The 23,817-nt window shown below is 40.3% G+C and overlaps 2 protein-coding genes across 2 annotated transcripts; one reads left to right on the forward strand and one right to left on the reverse strand.

The window, feature by feature from the left end:
* Positions 1–10,819: 10,819 nt before the first annotated feature.
* On the forward strand, positions 10,820–11,779 carry LOC311592825 (olfactory receptor 10T2-like; the record flags this gene model as incomplete). The annotated part of the gene is made up of 1 exon (XM_084773674.1): positions 10,820–11,779. The coding sequence occupies one exon, from the start codon at positions 10,820–10,822 to the stop codon at positions 11,777–11,779; it is 960 nt and encodes a 319-aa protein (XP_084629800.1).
* A 10,792-nt stretch (positions 11,780–22,571) lies between these two features.
* On the reverse strand, positions 22,572–23,510 carry LOC311592846 (olfactory receptor 5p57; the record flags this gene model as incomplete). Its single annotated transcript, XM_084773694.1, has 1 exon — positions 22,572–23,510. The coding sequence occupies one exon, from the start codon at positions 23,508–23,510 to the stop codon at positions 22,572–22,574; it is 939 nt and encodes a 312-aa protein (XP_084629820.1).
* Positions 23,511–23,817: the final 307 nt, after the last annotated feature.

The raw sequence follows: 23,817 nt of genomic DNA on the forward strand, positions 1-23,817 counted from the left end.
TTTATATAACTCCTAATTGTGTCATGGTTCTTCTTGCTATAGGTAGTTTGTTGTATACACATGTAATAATATAAATGTATATGTAAAAATAAAAATGTTTAATTAATAAAGAAATAAAAATAAAAATGAAAAATGAAAAAATTGAACTTGAATTTTATTTATTTATATTAAGAATTCTATGTTTATAGATTTATGTGCAATGAATCTCTACAGTTTAATTTTTTTAGGTGGGACAGCAGGAAACATGATTCAAGAAATGTGTGTTTTCATAAATAAGCTTTGAATGCAAAGATTAAAAAATGAAACTTTAGAGATTATTTAAAATTGTCTTTATATATTAAAAACAAACAGATAAACAAACAAGAACAAAAATCCAAAACTGTGTGTGTCTGGGACAGGACACTGGAGCCTGAGTAGCAGCTAACCTCGATGCCATGCTTACTAGATGAAGGGCACAGAATAACTATTTTATATCTAATTCTATTCCGATATCCATGAACTTATTATGTATTTTTATTATTTCCATCTTTTGTGGAGGACACTAAGTTGTAAAACACCCAGTAATTTAGTTAAGGACATCTACGTATTAATGAAATATGAATATGAATCTCCAGGTTGGATTCAGTTTATTCCTTTTGTATGTAGTCCTCAAGTGAAATCACTTAGTAGTTAGAATGGAGTTGGATATCCTGCAAATGTAAAGAAAGTAGGTTAGACTTTCAGATCTGATGGCCAGTGTATAATGAGGCTCCTATTTATTTACATAGTTTACAATCTTTGTGTATTGAACAAGACATTTAAAAATCAACAATGTTATATACATCTTATTGAAAGGACAAGGAAGAAATAGCATGAAATTTGAGTATAAATCTTTCCAAAAAGGTATCATTCTAAATAATACCAATTACAGAATTACTTTATTCATCTACTTGAAATGTCAATATAATCATTATACAAATATTATATAAATATTTAAAACGGTATTGTGATGTTGATTATTTCTCTACATAAAATATTTTCTTAGCATAACAGTATTATCTAATGGTAGCATATTGGAATAAAATAATGTGACTTTCAGCATAGTGTAGTAGTGAATATACTTGGATACTAGACAGTTAAACATAAGCAGTGAACTTAGATTCACAGAGCTAGAGGTAAGGTTGATTCACCATCCAAGGTTCTGGCCTTTATATCCTGGTAATTATCTTAAGTGTCTACTGTCTGCAGTGCTGGAGGAATTCAATAATACATAATGTAGGTTTTCCAAAAGATATTTGATATAAAATTGTCAAATAATTTCAAAGACATTATGTTTTTTGACATTATGCTTGAGCGATAAGTTTATATGCTGTTAAACCTGTGTAGAATTCTAGAATTATACTTGTATAGAATGAAGACTATTGATAAACAGAATTATGCCTATCTAGCCACAATAATTCAGTTAATTTCCATTTAATTTAATTCAGTCAAAGATGCTAAGTGAATACTTCATTACATTGACTCTATTTCTAAGTGAGAGCTTGTGGGCACATTTTTGAAGAGTACATATATATGTTTACAAACAGTAAAGAGAAATCAATATACTAGATTAATTCACAAAAGCCTAAATCTAACCTCATAAAATCAGAATCAGTCCAGACTGCAGACAGAAACCCAGGTTATTGAGATTATACAGCTCCAAGCTCTCCTTTATTACTGTTTTTGTTAGAAGACGCTGAGGAGTCTAGAGAGTCGACGTGACTTGGACCACACCAGGGATCATTATCACGTTCTCTAGTGACCACTGAACAGTTTGTTCCACACAAAAAAAGCAATCTTCAAGGATCACATCAATTCTCATTCTTACTTTTGTGTATACAAGTGCAATTTCATTTCATTAGTTAACTATAAGCAATATAACAGATTATTTTACAGACTAACAATCCTATGCTTATACCAATATTTCAGATTAATAGGCACTCAGCTGCATATATAAAAGTGTAACATTAACTTACTTTCTTTTGGTATCTATAATTTTTTCTCATTAGTGTATTTACTTATTGACTTTACATCTCGATTGCAGCCCCCTCGCCTCATGTCTTCCTGGTCCCACCCTCCCACACACGTCTCCCATTTCACCCTCTGTTTCTTTTCAGAGAAGGGAGCCTGTCCTAGCAACTTTTAAGATTTCCTTGTTTTTTTTTTATAGCTGAATAGTATTCCATAGTGTAAATATACCACAGTTTCTTTATCCATTCTTTGGTTGAGGGACATCTAGGTTGTTTTCAGATTCTGGCTATTACAAATAAAGCTGCTATGAACATAGTTGAGCAAACATCCTTGTTGTATGGTGGAACATCTTTTGGGTATATACCAAGGAGTGGTATAGTTTGGTCTTGAGTTAGCACTATCCCCAATTTTCTGAGAGATGCCACATTGACTTCCATTTTTACTACCCCATTTTCATTTCTGATTTTGTTAATTTGGAGACTGTCTCTCTGTCTTTTAGTTTGACTAAGGGTTTGTCTATTTTACTGATTTTCTCAAAGAACCAGCTCTTCGATACATTGATTCTTTATATTTTTCTCTTTATTTCTAACTTATTGATTTCCCCTGAGTTTGATTATTTTTTTTTGCCACCTATTCCTCTTGAGTGTGTTTTCTTCTTTTTGTTCTACAGCTTTCAGGAGTGCTTTTAAGTTGCTAGTATGAGATCTCTCCAATGTTTTTATGAAAGTGCATAGTGCTATGAACATTCCTCTTAGCACTTCTTTCATTGTGACTCATAAGTCCGGGTATGTTGTGCCTTCATTTTCATTGAATTCTAGAAGGCCTCTAATTTGTTTCTTTACCTTTTTCCTGACTGAGTAGTCATCCAGTAGAGAGTTGTTCAGTTTCTATGAATTTGCAGGCCTTCTGTTGCTTCTGTTGTTGTTGAAGCTCAGCTTTAGTCCATGGTTGTCTGATAAAATACAAAGTGTTATTTTAATATTCTTGTATCTGTTGAGACTTGCTTTGTGACTGACTATGTGGTCAATTTTGAAGAAGGTTCTGAGGGATGCCAAAAAGAAGGTATATTCATTTATGGTTGGATGGAATGTTCTGTAGATATCTATTAGTTCCCTTTGATTTACAACTTCTGTTAGTTTTATTATCTCTCTATTTAGTTTTTGTTTTGATGACCTGTCCATTGGCGAGAGAGAGAGAGGTGTTGAAGTCTCCTACTATTAATGTGTGAGGTTTGATGTATGATTTAATTTTTAGTAAAGTTTCATTCTTTTTGTGTGTGTGTTTCTGATTCAGGTTTATGTAATGTTTCTTTTTAAAAATTAATGAATTAATTTCTTGACTTTACACTCCAATTGTCGCTGCCTCTCTACTTTCCTCCTTGGACCATCCTCCATCCCTCTTCCCCCTACCTCCCATCCCCTAGATTTTATGCCTACCCTAGTACATCAAGTCACATCAGGACTGAGTGCATCCTCTTTCTCCATGGTCTGGCAAGGCAGACCTACCAGGAGGAAGTGATGAAAAAGCATCCAACATAGTCCTTGTCAGAGATAGACCCTACTCCCCTTACAATGGGACCTATATAAAAATCAAGCTCCCTATCGGGTACATGTGTAGGGGGCCTAGGTCTAGTCCATTCATAGTCCTTTGTTAGTGCTTCATTCTCCATAAGACCTCTGGGCCCAGATTAGTTGGCTCTATCGGTGTTCTTGTGAAATTCCTGTGGCCAACAGGACCTTCTTTCCTCCCCCTCCACTCAATGTTTGGTTGTGGATCTCAGCATCTGTTTTGACCCATTGCTGGGTGGAGCTTCTCAGAGGACAGCTATGCTATGCTAGCACAGTAGAGTGTCAATAGTAATGTCAGGGGTTAGCTCTTTATATCTTGGTGAGGGTCTCAGTTTGGGCCAGGCATTGGTTGGATATTCCCTCTATCTCTGCTCTATCTTTATTCCTGCATATCTTGTAGTCAGGGTAAAATTTGGGTCAAAGGTTTTGTGTGTGAGTTGGAGTCCTTCTCCCTCCACTAGGAGTTCTGTCTTGTTAGAAGGTAGTCTCCTCAGTCTCCATGACCCCTGCAACCAAAAATCTCAGCTAGAGTCACCCCCATATCTTCCCTACTCTGTTGTAGGTCTCCAGTTTGTCTCAGAGATGCCCTCAGTTTCTCTTCCCTCTACAAGCCCTCTGTCCTCCTTCCCTCTCCATCTCACCACATCCGATCCACACCCTCATTTCTTTCAGCACTCCCTCTCCTATCCTGTACCCTCTCTTCCACCACTTCCACTGTCTGTTCTATTTCTCCTTCTGAGTGAGATTACAAGTCCTTCCTTAATCCCTCCTTGTAACTTAACTTCTTTGGGCCTGTTAATTATAGTATGGTTATTCTGTACTTCATGGATAATATCTGCTTATAAGAGGGTACATACCATGTGTGTCTAGGTTACTTCTCTCAGGATGCTCGTTTCTAGTTCCATCCATTTGCCTGCAGATTTCATTGTTTTTGTTTTTTGTTTTTTATATCTGAGTAGTATTCCATTGAGTAAATGTACCACAGTTTCTTTATCCATTCTTCAGTTGAGGGACATCTTGATTGTTTCCAGTTTCTGGCTACTGTGAATAAAGCAGCTATGAACATAGTTGAGCAAATGTTTTTGTTGTATGATGGAGCATCTGTTGAGTATATTCCCAGGAGTAATATAGCTGGGTATTGAGGTAGTGGTATTCTCAAATTTTTGAGAAAGTGACAGATTGATTTCTTTGACGAATGTGGGTACCTTTGTGTTTGGGGAACATTTGTTCAGCATTGAGGTATCATCTTGGCAGCTTTTTCTTTGGTAAGTATGAAGAGTCCTTACCCATTTCTTTTGATTATGACTGGAAGTCTATTTTATTAGCTATTAGAATGGCTGCTCCAGTAGATTTAATTTTATAAATGTATTATTAATTTTTAAATATTATCTTGGCTTTCATAATTTCTTATAGAAACATGAAACATATGGATGCAGGGAGAGACAAAAGGAAGGCAAAAGAATAGGAGAAGGGAGAAAAAGGTGAGTTCCGATGTTAGTTTTTAAACTCTATTTTACTTGTTATATTGAAGCCTCTACCTCCCTTCCACCAAACCATTAACCCTGGGTATGAAAAAGAAGGCTCAAGGGGAGAGAAGGCACAGACCCTTTTACTTTTCCAGGCTGCTTAGGGTCAACAGGTTCTTTTGGGCAATGCCAGTTTCTGCCAATAACAAAAGCAACAAGCAGTCTCCTTAAAGCCATTGCATTCCTCTGCAAAGCCATATTTCTCTCCTTCTGCCACACCATCCCTCTCTAGTCTCTCCAAACCACCGCATGCCACACACACACACTTTCTCTCTACTGGCTCTCATGTTTATCCTCCTCAGAGTCCTAGACAATGTTCCTCTCCCTGCCGCATGCCATTACCAGCTGGTGAACACCATGCGCTGCATGAGACAATTATCAGCTAAAACCCAAACTAAAATCCCACACTGGGGATTAAAACAAAAATATATTTACATAACACAATGGACTTTACAAGGAAACCAAAATTTCCATTAGATGCAAGAAATGAGCAGAAAGGAGAAAGGAGGAAGGGTAGAAGGAGAAAGAATGGTACTACATGAATATGTTCAACATGTATGACTAGCATGAAAGAATGTACCTTTATGAAACACATTGCTACAAATAATGAACATACACCAATGGAAAAAATCTCTTGCAAGAGTCCTAAATCATTATTGTATATACCTGTGTATTAGCTACTGTGTGTCTGATAGTAGTGAGGTATTGAAATCCAGGGGAGGCCATTTCAAGTGCCCCTTCCTAATAGATTTCTTAATAGATTGCCTTTTTTGGTTATGGACTTCTTCTTGAAGAACTATCCTTCCTGTCTCTGTCATTATGCAAAATGGGAAATTATTGGATAAAATATGATTTGTTCTGAAACAAACAAGCAAACACAATGATCAAACATTTGTGAAGGTTTATAGCTTCTTAGGAAGTATCAAAGAAATTGTATAGATAGGAAACAGTATCTTCCAATGGAAGAAATATGGAGAAGGGCAAATGAAATAGAAAATTTAAGGCAGAGCACCAGTTGGCTCATCTATTGTATTAATATAACAGCAGATATTAGGGGTAAAACTGGAAAAATAGTGTAGGTCAAATGCAAGAACAGTGAAGATGCTGAGGGCAAAGTAGATGAGACAGATAAGAGGGGCTATTCTGGGCCCTAATGACAGAGTGCCATCACTGGGGACTGGGGTGAAAGTGGGCTTCCTCTTTAGCAAGGTCACTCCTAGGAGTAACAAGCACAGTATATACACTGTACAATATTTCTTTATCCATGCTACCTTTGCTTCCCCAGACAAATGCTTCTTATGGTGCCATAGTCTCATGTCCTGTAAATAAAGTGTAGGTGACCTGAGAGACTTGGGACATTCTTGGACTTTTAAAATGAAAACAAATGGCATTGTGTAAGAAGCAAACTGTGCCCGTGGAAATCATGTACATTTCAAGACACATTTTCACTAAGTTGAATTTAAGTTATATCTATTGTTATTTAGAAGAGTCATGAAAAATATAAGTGAAAATTTCCCTAGGGTGCTGAAGATGGCAGAACAGTTTTTCTGCATATCACAACATATGATGCTGAATACAATGTTCCTTGCATCTAGAAGCAAGAGTCTCAAGATGATGGTCCCCGAGGCATCAGGATTCTCATTAAAAATCCGTTGTACTCAGCTCTATCGACAATAAATGAACACAGAACTGCCCTTTATGGAGTCTAAATTTATAAGGGGCTTATCACAGACAACTAAAGGGGTAAGTACTTAAAACTTACCCCTGAATTAAGATATATAAACCACGAAGACCTGCTAAAAGTAGCACCCACACTGTGAAACTAAATTGTTCAGAAGGTGACAATTTCAGAGCAGTTTTGCCCTTAATGAATACTATTCTAATGATCAAGTGCTTGTGGGGATTACAGTCTGTTAGGAAGTAGCAAAGAAATTAAATGCACCGACAAGCTGGAAGTTAGCAATGCTACCAGTTGTTTGTGCTTGGCAGAGCAAAGAACCACGAGAGGCTGGATGATGTGAAACAGAGATGGAAGTACGAGAGTCAAGGCAAGGGGGTGGGGTATCTATAAAGAAGCTAAGTTATTGGTAAAAACAAAGATGAGATTATATCTAAGTTACAGGTGTCTTGTTCCTCAGTGACTGCCATGGCATTGGGAAGGCCGGAAATAATGTCATATAGAAGTATCTCCCATCACAGCCGCACCTGGATACTATGAGGACATCAGAATACAAGAACCATCATAACCAGATCAATTAAAACCGTCATCTAAAACGACTGAGAAACACTGTCAAGCAACACATAACCTGGTATGGATTAGAAGTTTGGCTAAAATGTGTGGTGTGGAGGGCATCTGTGGGGGTGTGGGGGTGGGGGCTGGAGAGTATAGCACTTTGATAATCTCTTTTAATGATTCTAAAACTTCTGTAGGAAGATCATTTGGAGCTTTGTGGGAATTGCCACTATAGCAATATAAAAATCTTTCAAGTATAAAATGATGATAGCATATTTCTCCTGGATGCTCTTGCATAATAGGGATGTTAAGAGGCACCCAAATGCTTTTATCGCTGCCATAACTCATTACTTCAGTTAAGCACACATTTGTAAAGCACCTGTTCTTACCACTTCATCTTAAAGACGAGTTTTAAAATCTGTTTGGATGGCAGCCAGCTCTTTCAGTGCATGTTTAAATACAGGCAAATGTATCAAATAATGTATTGCGGGGCAATCAGTAGGCAAACTGAAAAAGCAGAGGTGGAAGGCTTTCTTCAGACTATGGGGCTTCTATTTTTTCCCCCTATGGTAATTGAAAAAGCAGTACTCACAAAGTACATTCACTGAGCTTAGGCTGAAAGTTGGGGCATACGAAAGTTGACATATGCCTCTCCTTTGTTTCATACCAGAATCAATCTTAGGGAAAATTTCTCACCACCATAAAATTTATATTAATCCCCTCTGCAAATAAAAAGATTAGCAGCCAGGATAACTTAGTAAGGATTCTAAGAGTAAGTGGTATTCAAATTGTCCTTTCAAGAAAGCTGTGGGTTGTTTTTAGTTTAGTTTTGTTTTGGCAAAAAGGAAAACAGACATTCATTTTAGTTCAGAAAAATATGTAAAGTGGAAGAGTCAAGAAATAATGTATTGTATTTTAAAAATAGTGCATGTTGCTCATATGCGTTTGACAAGAAATGAAGATGGAAGGGCGAGAAAACTCATACTAGAGCATATGAGTTTGGGGAAGAGGCTTTGTTGGCAGTGAGGAAAGTAAATTGTTTTCCATCCTCTCAACATCTTGCTATAATGTACCGTCCAGGTAGACTACCACCTGTATCACCTCTGAAGTCACACAGCTCTCTGCACTATAGCTTCCTCCTCATAAACAAGGTCCTTTTAGTAGCTGGTCTTAAAACATGAGGACATAAGAAGTGTTAACCGAAACTTTAGTGGTTTTACACAGATCAAGATGTCAGCAACCACAGCTCTGTAATCATAAAAGAAGCTTACTAGTATGAAAGATGGGAAAGGAAAAAAATCTTTAATTCAATACTGAGAAGAATTATGACACTAAAGATGTACCAGGAAAAAGTTACAGTGTGTTTGTTTCTTTCTGAGACAGAGTCTTGTGTCGTCAAGCCTGGCATTGACTTACTATGTAGCCAAGGCTGCCATTGAACTTCTGATCTGCTTGTCTCCTTCCAAGTGCTACCAAACCCGTCTGAAAGCATTTTTATAAGGTCTAGAACAGGGGCGTCATATAGAGTAAACTGTATCTTAATCAATAAGAATAGAAAAAAAAAGATTTTCCTTTAGAGGTAAATTGACCAGGAAACCTTCAGGGAAATAGATTGTGTGGGTAAACGTAAAGGCAAGCCTTAAGAGTCTGAATGAGAACTGCTTGAGTGGATCTATTGCTCTGGGTCGTGGCTGTTTCCGATGCCACTGATGTTTTCCTCACCAAGCCTCACATGTTGAACGCAGTTTCTCATTCCACTCTATAACTTAGAGTGTCACCTCCTCAGATAGGGAGTCTCTGATTGAATAACCAGTCATGCACTCCCACATTACGGGGCTAACATTGTGTTTCTCACACAAGTTTAAGTATCTGAAACATCATGGTCATTTAGTTAACATATATTGAATACATTAATGACCTCTAATAGGCACCTAAACATTCTGCACCTGAATCCCCTCTTTGTAAATCTAAATGCTGACCCTATCACATGTTTTGTGAGTGTTCTATGAGATAGTACTATTTGTGACATATATGTATGAAATATGCACCCATTTTCTGGTTTGGATATTATGTTCTGTACCTAAACTCACAATGCAAATAGAAAACAGTAACTCTTCAAATAATAATATATTTTTGTCATTCGTCATTTTAATTTATCTTCGTGACTCGTACTAGATAATTTCTAGCTAACATCTCTTTCTCTATTTCTCTTCCATGCCTTCTTTTTCTACCCAATTCTTAGTATGTTTTTTCCTACACCTTTAACAGTAGCTGAGATTAAAAAATAAAATTGTATAGAAAGTCTTTCTGGCAATTTCCTCTCCCCAGCCTTCTTCATAGACTGCATGCCAAAGGAACCAACAAGATAGAAATATGACTGTGTGATATTGGTCTGAGGAACTTCCATTGTTTGTTTCATGCCTGCATTGCAAAGAGAAATGTTCAACTTCACCAGCTAGAAAAGACACTGAGCGTTCTGCTAAAAATATAAAAGTTCACCAGACCACAGTGACAATAACTTTCAGTTCTGGAATGAGAGAGACTGTCTTTGAGATCATGTTGATTCCAACTGAGTTTGTTATATCATTTCTGCCTTGAACAAGAATTTTGATGAGACCTTAACTTCTCTACTTTCAATTACTATTACTAAGGTAGCAACTCAGAAGTCGCACATGCTGACTTCATTTATTTATCTGACCTGGTTATTGGTGCAAAAATCATTCCTGGAGTCACTAGGTAGTGAAGAATACAAACAGAATTAGACTGAAAAAGGGAAAGCTCCTTTAGAATTTCCTGCTTTATCTCTGCAGAATTAAAAAAATCATGTCTATTTGAATGGAAATTACATTAACAAGTTAGTAAACAATACTGAAGGGCCTGGGCATCATCTGATGAGAAATGTCATTTGAAAACTCCAGCACATTAAAATCAAGTGACTAAGACATTTATACTCTCTGTTTTCCTCCCTGAAGATCCGGAATAGGAAAAAGAGTGTTAAGGAATGCGTTGTGAAGAGTATCCAAGAAGATATTTTGGGGCCACTCTGTGACTTTCATGCAGATTCTCATATTCAAATCATTTCCCTCAACTGTTAGGCTCCTAACATAGTTAGGTTCACGTTTATGCATACACACATACATTCATTTACTTATTTATTTGTGCATGTGTGTGTGTGTGTGTGTGTGTGTGTGTGTGTGCGTATGTGTGTGTGTGTATGACAAATGCCATGCTACATGTGTGGGAGTCAGTTTTTCCTTCCAACATGTGCATGCTTGAGATTGAACTTTCATCATAAGATGTAGCTGAAGCACCTTTGTCTGCTGAGCTATTTTACTGTTCTTATCTCCCCCTTTACAGGTTCTGTTATTCAGTGCTTTGTACTAACTTGGACAGACTTAATTAAGCAATTGATGGCATTAGCGCAGAAGTTCCTCACAAACATCTTAGAGTCTTGACCTCAAACACATATTCACTTCTGAGGCAAAATTGTTTCCAACAGGAGGATGGGCAATCACACCACAGTGACCACATTCATTCTATGGGGATTTTCCAGTTTCCCAAAACTTCAGAATCTACTCTTTGCTGTTATTCTCCTCTCCCATGTGACCATCCTCATAGCAAATGCATCCATCATGGTGGCCATCAAGCTCAATCACAGCCTTCACACCCCTATGTACTTTCTTCTCTTTTCCTTGTCCTTTTCAGAAACCTGCACCACTATGGTGATCCTGCCCCGCATGTTAGTAGACTTACTGTCAGAGAGCAAGGCCATCTCTCTCCCCGAGTGTGCCACACAGATGTTTTTCTTCTTTGGACTGGCAGCCAACAACTGTTTTATCATGGCTGCCATGTCCTATGACCGTTACACTGCCATCCATAGCCCACTGCATTATCATATCTTTATGACCCAAAAGGTCTGCTTTCAGCTCATGATGGCTTCCTGTGTGGTTGGCTTCCTCTGTTCTCTTGGCATCACCTTCACCATATTCAACTTGTCTTTCTGTGACTCCAACAATATTCAACACTTTTTCTGTGATATTTCACCAGTGGTTCACCTTGCCTGTGATTACACTGCTCATCACGCAATGATTATTTTTATCCTCTCTGCATTTGTGCTCGTGGGCAGCTTTGTTTTGATCATGATTTCCTATGTCTTCATAGTACTCCTAGTTGTAAAAATGCCTTCTGTACAGGGGAGGTATAAGGCCTTCTCAACATGCTCCTCCCATCTCACAGTTGTGTCTCTGCACTATGGATTTGCCTGCTTTGTCTACTTAATACCCAAGAACAATGAATCCTTCAGTGAAGACATGCTGATGGCTGTCACATATACAGTACTGACACCTCTGCTCAACCCCATTGTTTATAGCCTAAGAAACAAAGAAATGCAGACAGCCCTGAGGAAGGTATTAGAGAGTATTAATAAAATTTTGCCTTGCCTGGCAATTAAAAAAAAACCCTGAACATTTAAGAACAACTATTGAGCACTTAGAACAATAGTGGGAAATTGGGTATTTCTGTCAAAAAGCCATTATTTAATGAACAAAGAATTAAAATATTACCTAACTGTCTGAATAGTCATGGTCTCACCACTGTCCTATGGTGAATAGATCATGGATTTAAAGCATTTACGGATACGTACTTGCATTTAGCAGACATATCAGAATGCTTTGAACACGATTTTTAAGATCACAGTTGCTTTGGTGGAAAAGACAATTATTATATTAGTGAACAAATATAAAAGAAAAAATTAAGGAAGAAAAAGGAGGGCTATGAATACAGATAGCGAAACAGAAGAAGGAGAGGAGGGCAGGGAGCAGTACAGTGAGTGGAACTTAGCAGTGTGATTGGATGACAAAGGAGGAAGTACAAACCCCTCAAGACAGAACAGAGAATGAGGCATGATCGCGATTCAGAAAAATTAAAGTCAACTTGAGAGAATTATTTATTTCTATTAAAGATCAGCTTAAAATATAATACATGTGTTCATGTGAAAACAAACTGATAAATAAAATCCCCAGATCAACAGACACTATTTTACATTTTAAAAGTTTTTCTATTGATTCTTTGTGAATTACACGACATGTACCCAATACCACTCATCTCCCCATCCCTTTGTATCTATCCTCCCCTGTGCAGTCCCCCCAATAAAATAAAATAAGATAGCTTAAAAAAATCTTGTTGTAGAAGCTGTAGAGTGTCACTCAGGATAACCCTTTGTCCTTACATCTTTATTTGCAAATGTTTATTGCAATGAGCCATTGGGTACTTTCAAAGCCACTGGCTTCTGGTACACTATACTGAATCCTCACTGCAACTCCTTTCGGATATCCCAGTGTTGCTCTGTGTCATGTAGATTCTGCTGCTTTGGATCTTCAGGACTGGCCCTTTCATGTGCTCCAGCATAGATAGGGTAAATGTTGGAGTGAGCCAACTCAAAGCTCTGTATCTGGCCTTGGGAGGTAACTGAATTGATAGGTCTGCCAGTCCACCGGCACCCACACCACCAGAATGACCTCTCTGGCACTGGCCAGGCTAGATCATTCAGTGCCACAGCCAGCAAGGGGCAGGGTTAGCTCTCACATTTTTGGGACTGGATCACCCACAGCCCAGCCACGAGGGTCAGCTCTACTGTGCTTCCCAGGCAAAGTGCAAGGTCAGTTCTCTCAAGTACTGCAGCTGCTGAGGAGCAGGGCCAGTGCCAGTTCTCCCATTCTCATGACCTCAGGGCCACCTCTCCCACCTGCCATGGGCTGTGAAGAAGTTTAAGTGGAGAGGGCATCTCTTCATCGCAAGCCAACCCATGCCAGACCAGAGAGGCAGGACAGCTTTCGTGCTCTCATGTCCTCGGAGGGGCAGGCTTACCTCAAACCCCAGCCACTAGGGTCGGCTCAATTGTGTTGCCCAGGCTAGGGGTGGAGCCAGAGCTCCCAAGTATGGTGAGTGGTTTGAGGGTAGGGCCAGCTCAGCACAGTGCCTCAGGTGGCAGTCCAGACCAGGGACATATACATAGACTTTGGTGGTAACATGGACCGAGGATATTAGACTCCGGCTGGTATTGGAACACAGACCCTCTAGCATACATGGCCGCCAGCAGCATCACTGGCCCAGATGCTCTCATGGCCTAAGAAGGCAATGCAGGCTACTCAGATAAGCATGTACCACCTTGGCAGCATGTCCACATGGTCTCTGCTGGCAGCCCAGACCCATGGACATTTGCTTGGCTTTTGGTGGTAACTCAGGCCATAGGCATCAACAAAGACCCTAGCTGCAGCAGATTCAGAGACTCAAAAATGGCCCTTGGTGGGAGCCTGAGCCAGGACCTCACCATGGCCTCCATATCTCTCTCTCTCTCTCTCTCTCTCTCTCTCTCTCTCTCTCTCTCTCTCTCTCTCTCTCTCTCTCTCTCTCTCTATCTATCTCTATCATCTCTATCTCTATCATCTCTATCTATATCTAATCTATATCATCTATATCTATATCTAATCTGCTTATCACTGACTTCAAGTCTGGTGTTCCATTTTCCCACAGTGTAGGAACTCCTCAGCTTCACTTTCACTCCTGTCTCTCCACTATGTACTCAATCTTTCCCATTCCTCCACCACTCATTCCAGACCCCCTCCCTCCCCTCCCCCACCCCTCCGCCCAAGCCAGAGATGCTGGGACAGGCACTTGAGTGTTTTTTCTTTATTCTGGCTTCCTCTGGGCCACCATGGCTGGGGTGGGTACTAGGATGTCTTTCTTCCAGCCACCAGTCTGGCCTGGGGCAAGCACTTGGGCATCTTTCTTCTGGCCTCCTGGGCTGATGTGGCTAGAACTATCGACAGACATTCTTAATATGCTAATTATCATGGATGCTTGGATCAAATTTGGTTTTCCTATTTTCCCTGCCCCAGAATATTAGGTTTGATGGCTTCATAGTTACCCTTGATTTTAGCCAAAAGGCTGAGAGGGGATTGTGGCTAAATAACTAATCAGATTACGTATGCAGGGAACAAATCATTTCAATGGTAGTAGATTGGTTTGAACTTCGAAACTAAAATAACTGTCTACTTATGGGCTTCATAGTAGTGAGGATTCCTGTGTAAATGCTGTCTGGTGGGTCACGTAGTGAGGTTCTGCATAAGGCAATCAGACTACACAACATGGGTAAGAGATGGTGCTGCTGTACTGTCCACACCTCATAATGAGTCCGCTGGATACCCACTCATCAGCTAATCTCAGGTTCCCTGAACACTAGTGATGTCAAACACTCTTTTATTACTTACATACATCTGATTTACAGCAAAGTGTTTGCAAGCCTTTCTGTATTTTTAATCAAGGTGTTTTTGAACTATAAGTATTTTTATAAACATGAATACACATCTGTAGTCAGATATATACAGTATGCAAAATTTTTCCTGCCACTGTTCAGATTTTTTTGCTTTATTTATAGTTTCTATTACAATATAGCTTTGAATAGAATGAGGTACCTCTATTTTTTTATGATTAGTTTTAGTCTGAAGCACATTTTGTTAGATATTATGATAACCTAATAGTTTCTTGGTTCCATTTACTAAGAGTGCTTTTTCATCCCTTGACTCTGTTATTGATAACAGAAAGATTTTGTTTCATGATCCATTAAGTCAGCCTGCATTTTTTGATTGGAGAGTTGAGCCCATTAATATTTAAAGTTATTGTTGAAAAAAGTGTGTTTTGATTGAAACATTTTTGCTTTTGTTGTTTGTTTTTAACTGTATTGTGTTTCAGTAATGATGGATTTTTTTTTGTTTTATTTCTATAGTCTCTTGGCTTTCTCTCTTCAGTCAAAAGTAATGCTTCCAGTACTCTCTGTGTCTTGAATTGGTGACAAGAACACTTTTAGTCTAGTTCTATCATGGAACTTTTTAAAAATTTCTCTTTCAACTATGATAGATAATTTTTCTGTGTACAGCAGTCTGGTTGGCAACTGCAGTTTTTTTAGAACTGAACACAGGTTATTCTGGTTTTAAAGTTTCCATCAAAAATCAGCTGTTACTCAACAGATTTTCCCTTATAATTAATTGTGATTTTTCTTCTGAAGGTGTCAGTAGTCTCTCTTTCTTTTATTTAGTATTTTAACTATTATATGCTGTGGGAGGTTATCTTTCTGGTCTTATCTATTTGGTCTTCGGTGTGATTCTTATATCTGTATGGGCATGCCATTCCTTACTTTGGGGAAGTTTCCCTATGCAATCATGCTGAAGATCTATATCACCGTATTGGGATTATTCTCCTACATCTACACCTATAATTTGAAGATTATTTTCCTGTGGTGTCCTGAATTTCCTGCACATTCAGTGTATCTGAGTCTTTAATTTTTTTCTCATATCCTTTGCTTGAGTGGTCTGATATTTCTAGTTCATCTTCAAGTCCTGATATTCTTTTACTTGATCCATTTTATCATTAGGCTTTTCTAGAAATTCTCTAATTCTGCAGTGAGGCTCTTTTGTTTTGTTTTGTTTTTTGAGATAGGGTTTCTCTGGGTAGCCTTGGGTGTCCTGGACTCGCTTTGTAGACCAGGCTGGCCTCGAACTCACAGAGATCCACCTGCCTCTGCCTCCCAAGTGCTGGAATTAAAGGAATGCACCACCACTGCCCGGCTCCATTTAATTCTAAGATTTCTTCCTCATTTCTATCTCCTTACTCAATTCAGTTTTCAAATCCTAGGTTGTTTTAGTCACTCATTTTTCTTTTCTTTCTTTTTGGTTTTTCAAGACAGTTTCTCTGTAGCTTGGCTGTCCTGGAACTCACTTTGTAAATCAAGGTGGCCTAAAACTCAGTGATTCACTTGTCTCTGCCTCACAAGTTCTGCCATTAAAAAATATTTTCCAGCAACCTGGCTAGAGAAAATTTTTCTGTGCACTTAAGTTTTACTTATTTTGTATAAATTTTCCATAAGACATTAAGAATATTGAATCTTAGTTATTAGGTAACTGCAGAAGTAATTGGAGAAAAGGTTTCTGATAGCCTCAATTTCTTTTTTATTTTTTAAAATATATTTTATTAATTTATTCATATTACATCTCAATTCTTATTCCATCCCTTGTATCCTCCCATTCCTCCCTCCCTCCCATTTTCCCCTTATGCTCCTCCCCTATGACTGTGCATGAGGGGGACCTATTCCCCCTGAATATACTCGTAGGGTATCAAGTCTGTTCTTGGTAGCCTGCTATCCTTCCTCTGAGTGCCACCAGGCCTCCCCATCCAGGGGACGTGGTCAAATATGGGGCACCAGAGTTCGTGTGAAAGTCAGACCCCACTTTCCACTCAACTGTGGAGAACGTCCTGTCCATTGGCTAGATCTGGGTAGGGGTTCGAAGTTTACTGCATGTATTGTCCTTGGCTGGTGCCGTAGTTTGAGCAGGACCCTTTTGCCCAGATCTGCCCATCATAATGTTCTTCTTGTAGGTTTCTAGGACCCTCTGGATCCTTCTATTTCCCCATTCTCCCATGCTTCTCTCACCTAGAGTCTCAATAGGATGTCCTCCCCTCTGTCCTACTCTCCTGGTAAGTGAAGACTTTCATGGGACATGCCCCTTGGGCTAGTGTCCAGATATAAGTGAGTATATACCATTTCAGTCTTTCTGCTTCTGGGTTAACTCACTCATTATGATCATTTCTAGTTCAATCCATTTGTCCACAAATTTCGGGAATTCCTTGTTTTTAATAGCTGAATAGTATTCCATAGTGTAAGCGTACCAGAGTTTCTTTATCCATTCTTCTACTGAGGGGCACTTAGTAGGCTGTTTCATTGTTCTGGCTATTATGAATAAGGCTGCCATGAACATGGTTGAGCAAATGTTCTTGTTGTGTGCTGGAGCATCTTCTGGGTATATTCCAAGGAGTGGAATACAAAATGCCTTTTACTATTCAATGTTGTAGGCATAATAGCAGCTTTCCATAGATCCCCAGAAACAAATCCCCTCAACTAGCAATATACTAAATTACTCATATAAATTAAATTTACTAGTTGAAAAATAAGTTGTCTTATCAAAGGGGTCTTGTTACAATGACAAAAGTTCTTAAAAATAGCCTAGCTGAAAAAAAATGTTCTTTAAAGCTGTGACTTAAAATGAAATCTACACAAAAGCTTGTTGGTGTGGAATACATAGAAAGAAAGGTAGAAACCAAGAAGAGAGAGCAGTTCTGATTGTCTCTTAAGCCTCCAAAGCATCTTTTTAAGTATTGCCTTCTTGGCTGCATCTCAACAAGAATCACACTGGACTTTAGATATTTGGAACTATAAGATAATGCCTTAAGGCACTAACCTGAAGTAACTTCTTATGGCACCAGCAGAAAGCTAACAGAGTTTGTTATTTAGTGTAGCAGTCCACTACCTCCTTCAGTGCTGGGAAACTGAAACTATGCATATGTCTAACACTTTTCCTTAGGGTGTTTTTATAATTCTGCAAGATAAAAATACAAACTTGCAGGTGTTATCTTTAATCTGGCACCGTGACCAAGTCTTCCTCATGGTGGCTCAACCTGCCACCAGGTGACCAAGTAAACCTGTGCAGAGAGGAGCTGGGCTAGGAGCAGACTGAAATACTCTGTTGGCAGTAGAGGTATCCAGACTGATTCTGGTAGTGGAAGCCCAGAAAACACTTTATCTGAAAAGGGAGGTATTCTATTTAAGATCTTATTGAGTCCATCAACATGCTGCACTTTGAGTATGTAGGCTTGGCCACTCGCTTATTTAACTTCTGCTCCTTCATACGATTTTAAGCTTAATCATGCACATTAGGTAGGTGGGTGGGTATTTGCATAGATCTTAAACATGGACTTCCGAGAACAGAATTCTAAGACACTGTTAATCTACATTTTTCAAGACCAAAGAGAATAGAAACAGTCAGAGTACAGAGATTATGTAAGATGCATATTTCATGACACACTAAATTTGAGAAACCCCAAGAAACTTGAATTCATAATTCTAGTGACCCTATGACAAAATTCTTTAGTCACAATGGGAACTTAGATCTCCTCATTTCACAGTGAATCCATCATTCCTCTCATATTCCCTATGGCTTCATATTAGATTAGATTCTATATTTTCCCATTACCATCAATCACTTAGCCCTGAACTCCTGATCTTTTATTTTATCATATTCCACTGGCTGAATCTTAATAATCTCTAAGTAAACAAGCAGCTATTTGTGTACAGAAGAAGAAACAATCATACTAAATGGACTTACCCAATTCCAAGTGAAAAACAGGTAGAGTTAGGGATGATGGGGAACACAATACAAGCATGTGCTGGGAGATGAAGGAAAAACAAACTCCAACTCATTCCTCGACACTTTGAAATATACAAACTCTAGCTGCATTTGAAAGCACCTTGGGCCATTGTGTTTTGGGTCATAGCTGGTTTCAAGATGCATTCTAAAGACAATGAAGTGAATACTTGAAAGGCTACATATTCAAAGAATCCTCCTTTGCATACTTTTATATTATTTCAAAGAAAATAAACATTTAATGATTCTGTCATTTGCTTCTTTACACCTAGACCCTAATGGAAATAATTTTTTATCATGTACATTCACATAACACAGTAACTAAATGCCTGTGGCCACAGAAACATCCTCCTAGGACCAATGCAACCTTCTCCTTCTCTATTGTGCTACACAAGAAGTATTTGTGGACCACATTGTATTATCTAATATCAATTTTGTATATAGTCCTTGGTCCTAAATAAACCTCTAGGGTAAATGTTAGTCAGAGAGTTAGCATAGTAGAGACCAACAACTCCTCATTATTTAGTTCAGAGAATAATTTAACTTGTATAATTTGATATTAAAACATTACTGGAAAAGTCTAAAGAAGTGAATTTACGAAGTATCCATCAAACTTTCAATTTCAAAGTCTTACTGACACTGGTTCTTGTTCTTCCAGCACTCAGGAAAATTGGACTTAATATTGAAAACTGTGAAAACACTGCACATTGTGTAACATAGAACCTTCTCTCTTTCTCACAGTAAATTTTTTTATACCAGAAAAAGATGCATTAAGATTAATAAAAAAACTTACATTTTCATTAAAAAACCCAGCTTCTTCAAATGTTATGTTTTCTGTTTAAATGTATTTACAAAAAAATTGATATGAAAGTACCAAAGGGGTCATATATAACACAAATAATTTTAAATTATTAATATGAAACAGTCTGGTTCAGAGAAAGGATCCCAAAGACTGCTGTTTTTCCAATGAAGTACATATGAAAAAATTGAGAACACAGGGCTGGAGATAGATACAGCTCACAGGGATGGAGATACAGCTCACAGGGATGGAGATACGGCTCACAGGGATGGAGATACGGCTCACAAGGCTGGAGATACAGCTCACAGGGATGGAGATACGGCTCACAGGGATGGAGATACGGCTCACAGGGATGGAGATACGGCTCACAGGGATGGAGATACGGCTCACAGGGATGGAGATACGGCTCACAGGGATGGAGATACGGCTCACAGGGATGGAGAAACGGCTCACAGGGATGGAGAAACGGCTCACAGGGCTGGAGATACGGCTCACAGGGCTGGAGATACAGCTCACAGGGATGGAGATACGGCTCACAGGGCTGGAGATACGGCTCACAGTGCTGGAGATACGGCTCACAGGGATGGAGATACGGCTCACAGGGATGGAGATACGGCTCACAGGGATGGAGATACGGCTCACAGGGATGGAGAAACGGCTCACAGGGATGGAGAAACGGCTCACAGGGATGGAGATATGGCTCACAGGGATGGAGATACGGCTCACAGGGATGGAGATACGGCTCACAGGGATGGAGATACGGCTCACAGGGATGGAGATACGGCTCACAGGGATGGAGATACGGCTCACAGGGATGGAGATACGGCTCACAGGGATGGAGATACGGCTCACAGGGATGGAGATACGGCTCACAGGGATGGAGATACGGCTCACAGGGATGGAGATACGGCTCACAGGGATGGAGATACGGCTCACAGGGATAGAGATACGGCTCACAGGGCTGGAGAAACGGCTCACAGGGATGGAGATACGGCTCACAGGGATGGAGATACGGCTCACAGGGATGGAGATACGGCTCACAGGGATGGAGATATGGCTCACAGGGATGGAGATACGGCTCACAGGGATAGAGATACGGCTCACAGGGATGGAGATACGGCTCACAGGGATGGAGATACGGCTCACAGGGATGGAGATACGGCTCACAGGGATGGAGAAACGGCTCACAGGGATGGAGAAACGGCTCACAGGGATGGAGAAACGGCTCACAGGGATGGAGATATGGCTCACAGGGATGGAGATACAGCTCACAGGGCTGGAGATACGGCTCACAGGGCTGGAGATACGGCTCACAGGGATGGAGATACGGCTCACAGGGATGGAGATACGGCTCACAGGGATGGAGATACGGCTCACAGGGATGGAGATACGGCTCACAGGGATGGAGATACGGCTCACAGGGATAGAGATACGGCTCACAGGGATGGAGATACGGCTCCCAGGGATGGAGATACGGCTCACAGGGATGGAGATACGGCTCACAGGGATGGAGATACGGCTCACAGGGATGGAGATACGGCTCACAGGGATGGAGATACGGCTCACAGGGATGGAGATACGGCTCACAGGGATGGAGATACGGCTCACAGGGATAGAGATACGGCTCACAGGGATGGAGAAACGGCTCACAGGGATGGAGATACGGCTCACAGGGATGGAGATACGGCTCACAGGGATGGAGATACGGCTTACAGGGATGGAGATACGGCTCACAGGGATAGAGATACAGCTCACAGGGATAGAGATACGGCTCACAGGGATGGAGAAACGGCTCACAGGGATGGAGATACGGCTCACAGGGATGGAGAAACGGCTCACAGGGATGGAGATACGGCTCACAGGGATGGAGAAACGGCTCACAGGGATGGAGATACGGCTCACAGGGATGGAGATACGGCTCACAGGGATGGAGATACGGCTCACAGGGATGGAGAAACGGCTCACAGGGATGGAGAAACGGCTCACAGGGTTGGAGAAACAGCTCACAGGGATGGAGAAACGGCTCACAGGGATGGAGATACGGCTCACAGGGATGGAGATACGGCTCACAAAGCTGGAGATACAGCTCACAGGGATGGAGATACGGCTCACAGGGCTGGAGATACGGCTCACAGGGATGGAGATACGGCTCACAGGGATGGAGAAACGGCTCACAGGGATGGAGATACGGCTCACAGGGATGGAGAAACGGCTCACAGGGATGGAGATACGGCTCACAGGGATGGAGATACGGCTCACAGGGATGGAGATACGGCTCACAGGGATGGAGAAACGGCTCACAGGGATGGAGATATGGCTCATAGGTTACGAGCACTTGTTGCTTTTGCAGATAACCAAGGTTTGATTTCTGGCACATAGATAGTGCTTTTCAGCCAATTGTTTCCCCAGTTTTATGGGATCTGACATACTATTCTGACTTTCCTGGGCACCAGGCAAATACATGGTGTATAGGCATACATGTAGACAAGACACTGGTGCACGCAAAGTAGATACATCTTTTAAAACAAAACTTTTCAGCCCCAGAGTAACTAAAGAAATAAATTGTTCAAAAACACTAGAATTATGACACACTATTGTCTATAGTGAAACAGCCCGAGAGTACTCTGAGTGCTTCATCTCCACAGGGTTAAGGCAGCTGCGATTATCCTCAGTAGAGTTCCCTTGTCAACAGATTCCTAAAGGATAACAGCCATTGGCTAAGAGAGAATCTGGGCTATCTTTCAAGTTGGCTAGATTACAGTTCGCCAGCAGAACCACAAGAGGAATCCTGTTGGGAAAAACATCCTTGCAACACCAGCTCTACTACCTCCATTCCTTAGATTTCTGTGGAGCTGGAGGCCATCTTTCAGACTAACGTGATGGATTACAATGTTATACTTATTCAAGGGATTCTAGAAGCTTCTACCATTTTTATTCTAAAGGCTGTATTCAAAGAAAAGAGGACTTAGGTGAAAATATTTGTGCTTACAGATGCAAAAAAATGGTAGCCAATAAAAGGATAAAGGAAAAAATAGTGTTGCTATCTTAGTGAATCTGTTATTTTTATACTGTAAAGACTTCGTAATGGAATGATAAAATTAATAAGTCTAGAATATTTTAAACATAGTCTTAAATTTACTTAGTACATTGCCATTCACCTGTAAGAGAAGAACTTCATTATTGCTGTCTTTAAATGAAAATATTTCAGGACCACCAATGTGCTTTAGCCATCAGTTTTCTCATGGCCTCTTTAACTTCCTTGTTTCTGAGACTGTAAATGAGGGGATTCAACATGGGGATCACCACTGTGTAGAACACAGACACCACCTTGTTCTGGTCTGTGGAGTAGCTGGACTGGGGCATCACATAGATGAATGTGATGGTCCCAAAGAACAGAGTGACTGCAGTAAGGTGGGAGGTGCAGGTGGAGAAGGCCTTCTGGCGGCCCTCAGTGGAGCGCATCCTCAGGATTGACACAAGGATGTAGACATAAGACAGAGAAATGATAAATACGGTGACCACAATAATGGAGCCTGAAGAGATGGCTGGAATGACCTCAAAAGAAAAGTCATGAGAACAAGAAAGCTTCAAAAGTGGCGAGTAGTCACAGAAGAAGTGATTAACTTTATTTGGTCCGCAAAAGGACAGATTTAAGGAACAACCAGTAAATATCCAAGCATTCACACATCCGCCTAGGTAGGAAGCTCCCACTAAGAGGATGCAGACTGTGGAGGACATCTTTGTGGAGTAGAGCAGAGGTGAGCAGATGGCCACATAGCGGTCATAGGCCATGGAAGCCAGCAAGAAAGATTCAGATGTCCCGAAAGTCACTACAGAACAGAGTTGAGCCACACAGCCAGCCACAGGGATGAGTGTTCCCTTCCTGAGAAAACCCCTCAGCATGACTGGTGTGACTGAGCTGGAGTACCCAATGTCTAGAAAGGCCAAATGGCTAAGGAAGAGGTACATGGGGGTGTGAAGTTGAGGGCTGCTTCTGATTAGGACAATTATGTTCAAATTACCCATTAAGGTGACAGAATAAACTATTAGAAACATAACAAATAAAATGGCGCTGACTGTAGCATCCTCTGTTAACCCCAAAAGAATGAATTCTGTTACCACTGTGTAGTTTCTGGGATCCATCTATGTCAGGAAGCTGCCACAGAAAGAAAAACAAGAAGCCATTAGAATGGAATCCAATAGGACCACTTGTATATTGCTTTTTTTAAATTAATTTATTCTTGTTACAACTCAATGGTTATCCCACCCCTTGTATCCTCCCATTCTTCCCTCCCTCCCATTTTCCCCTTGTTCCCCTCCCCTATGACTGTTCCTGAAGGGGATTACCTCTCCCTGTATATGCTCATAGGGTATCAAGTCTCTTCTTGGTAACCTGCTGTCCTTCCTCTGAGTGCCACCAGGTCTCCCCCTCCAGGGGACATAGTCAAAT

This window comes from Acomys minous, assembly GCF_964271855.1.
Source record: "Acomys minous genome assembly, chromosome: 2".
Classification (NCBI taxonomy): Eukaryota; Metazoa; Chordata; class Mammalia; order Rodentia; family Muridae; genus Acomys; species Acomys minous.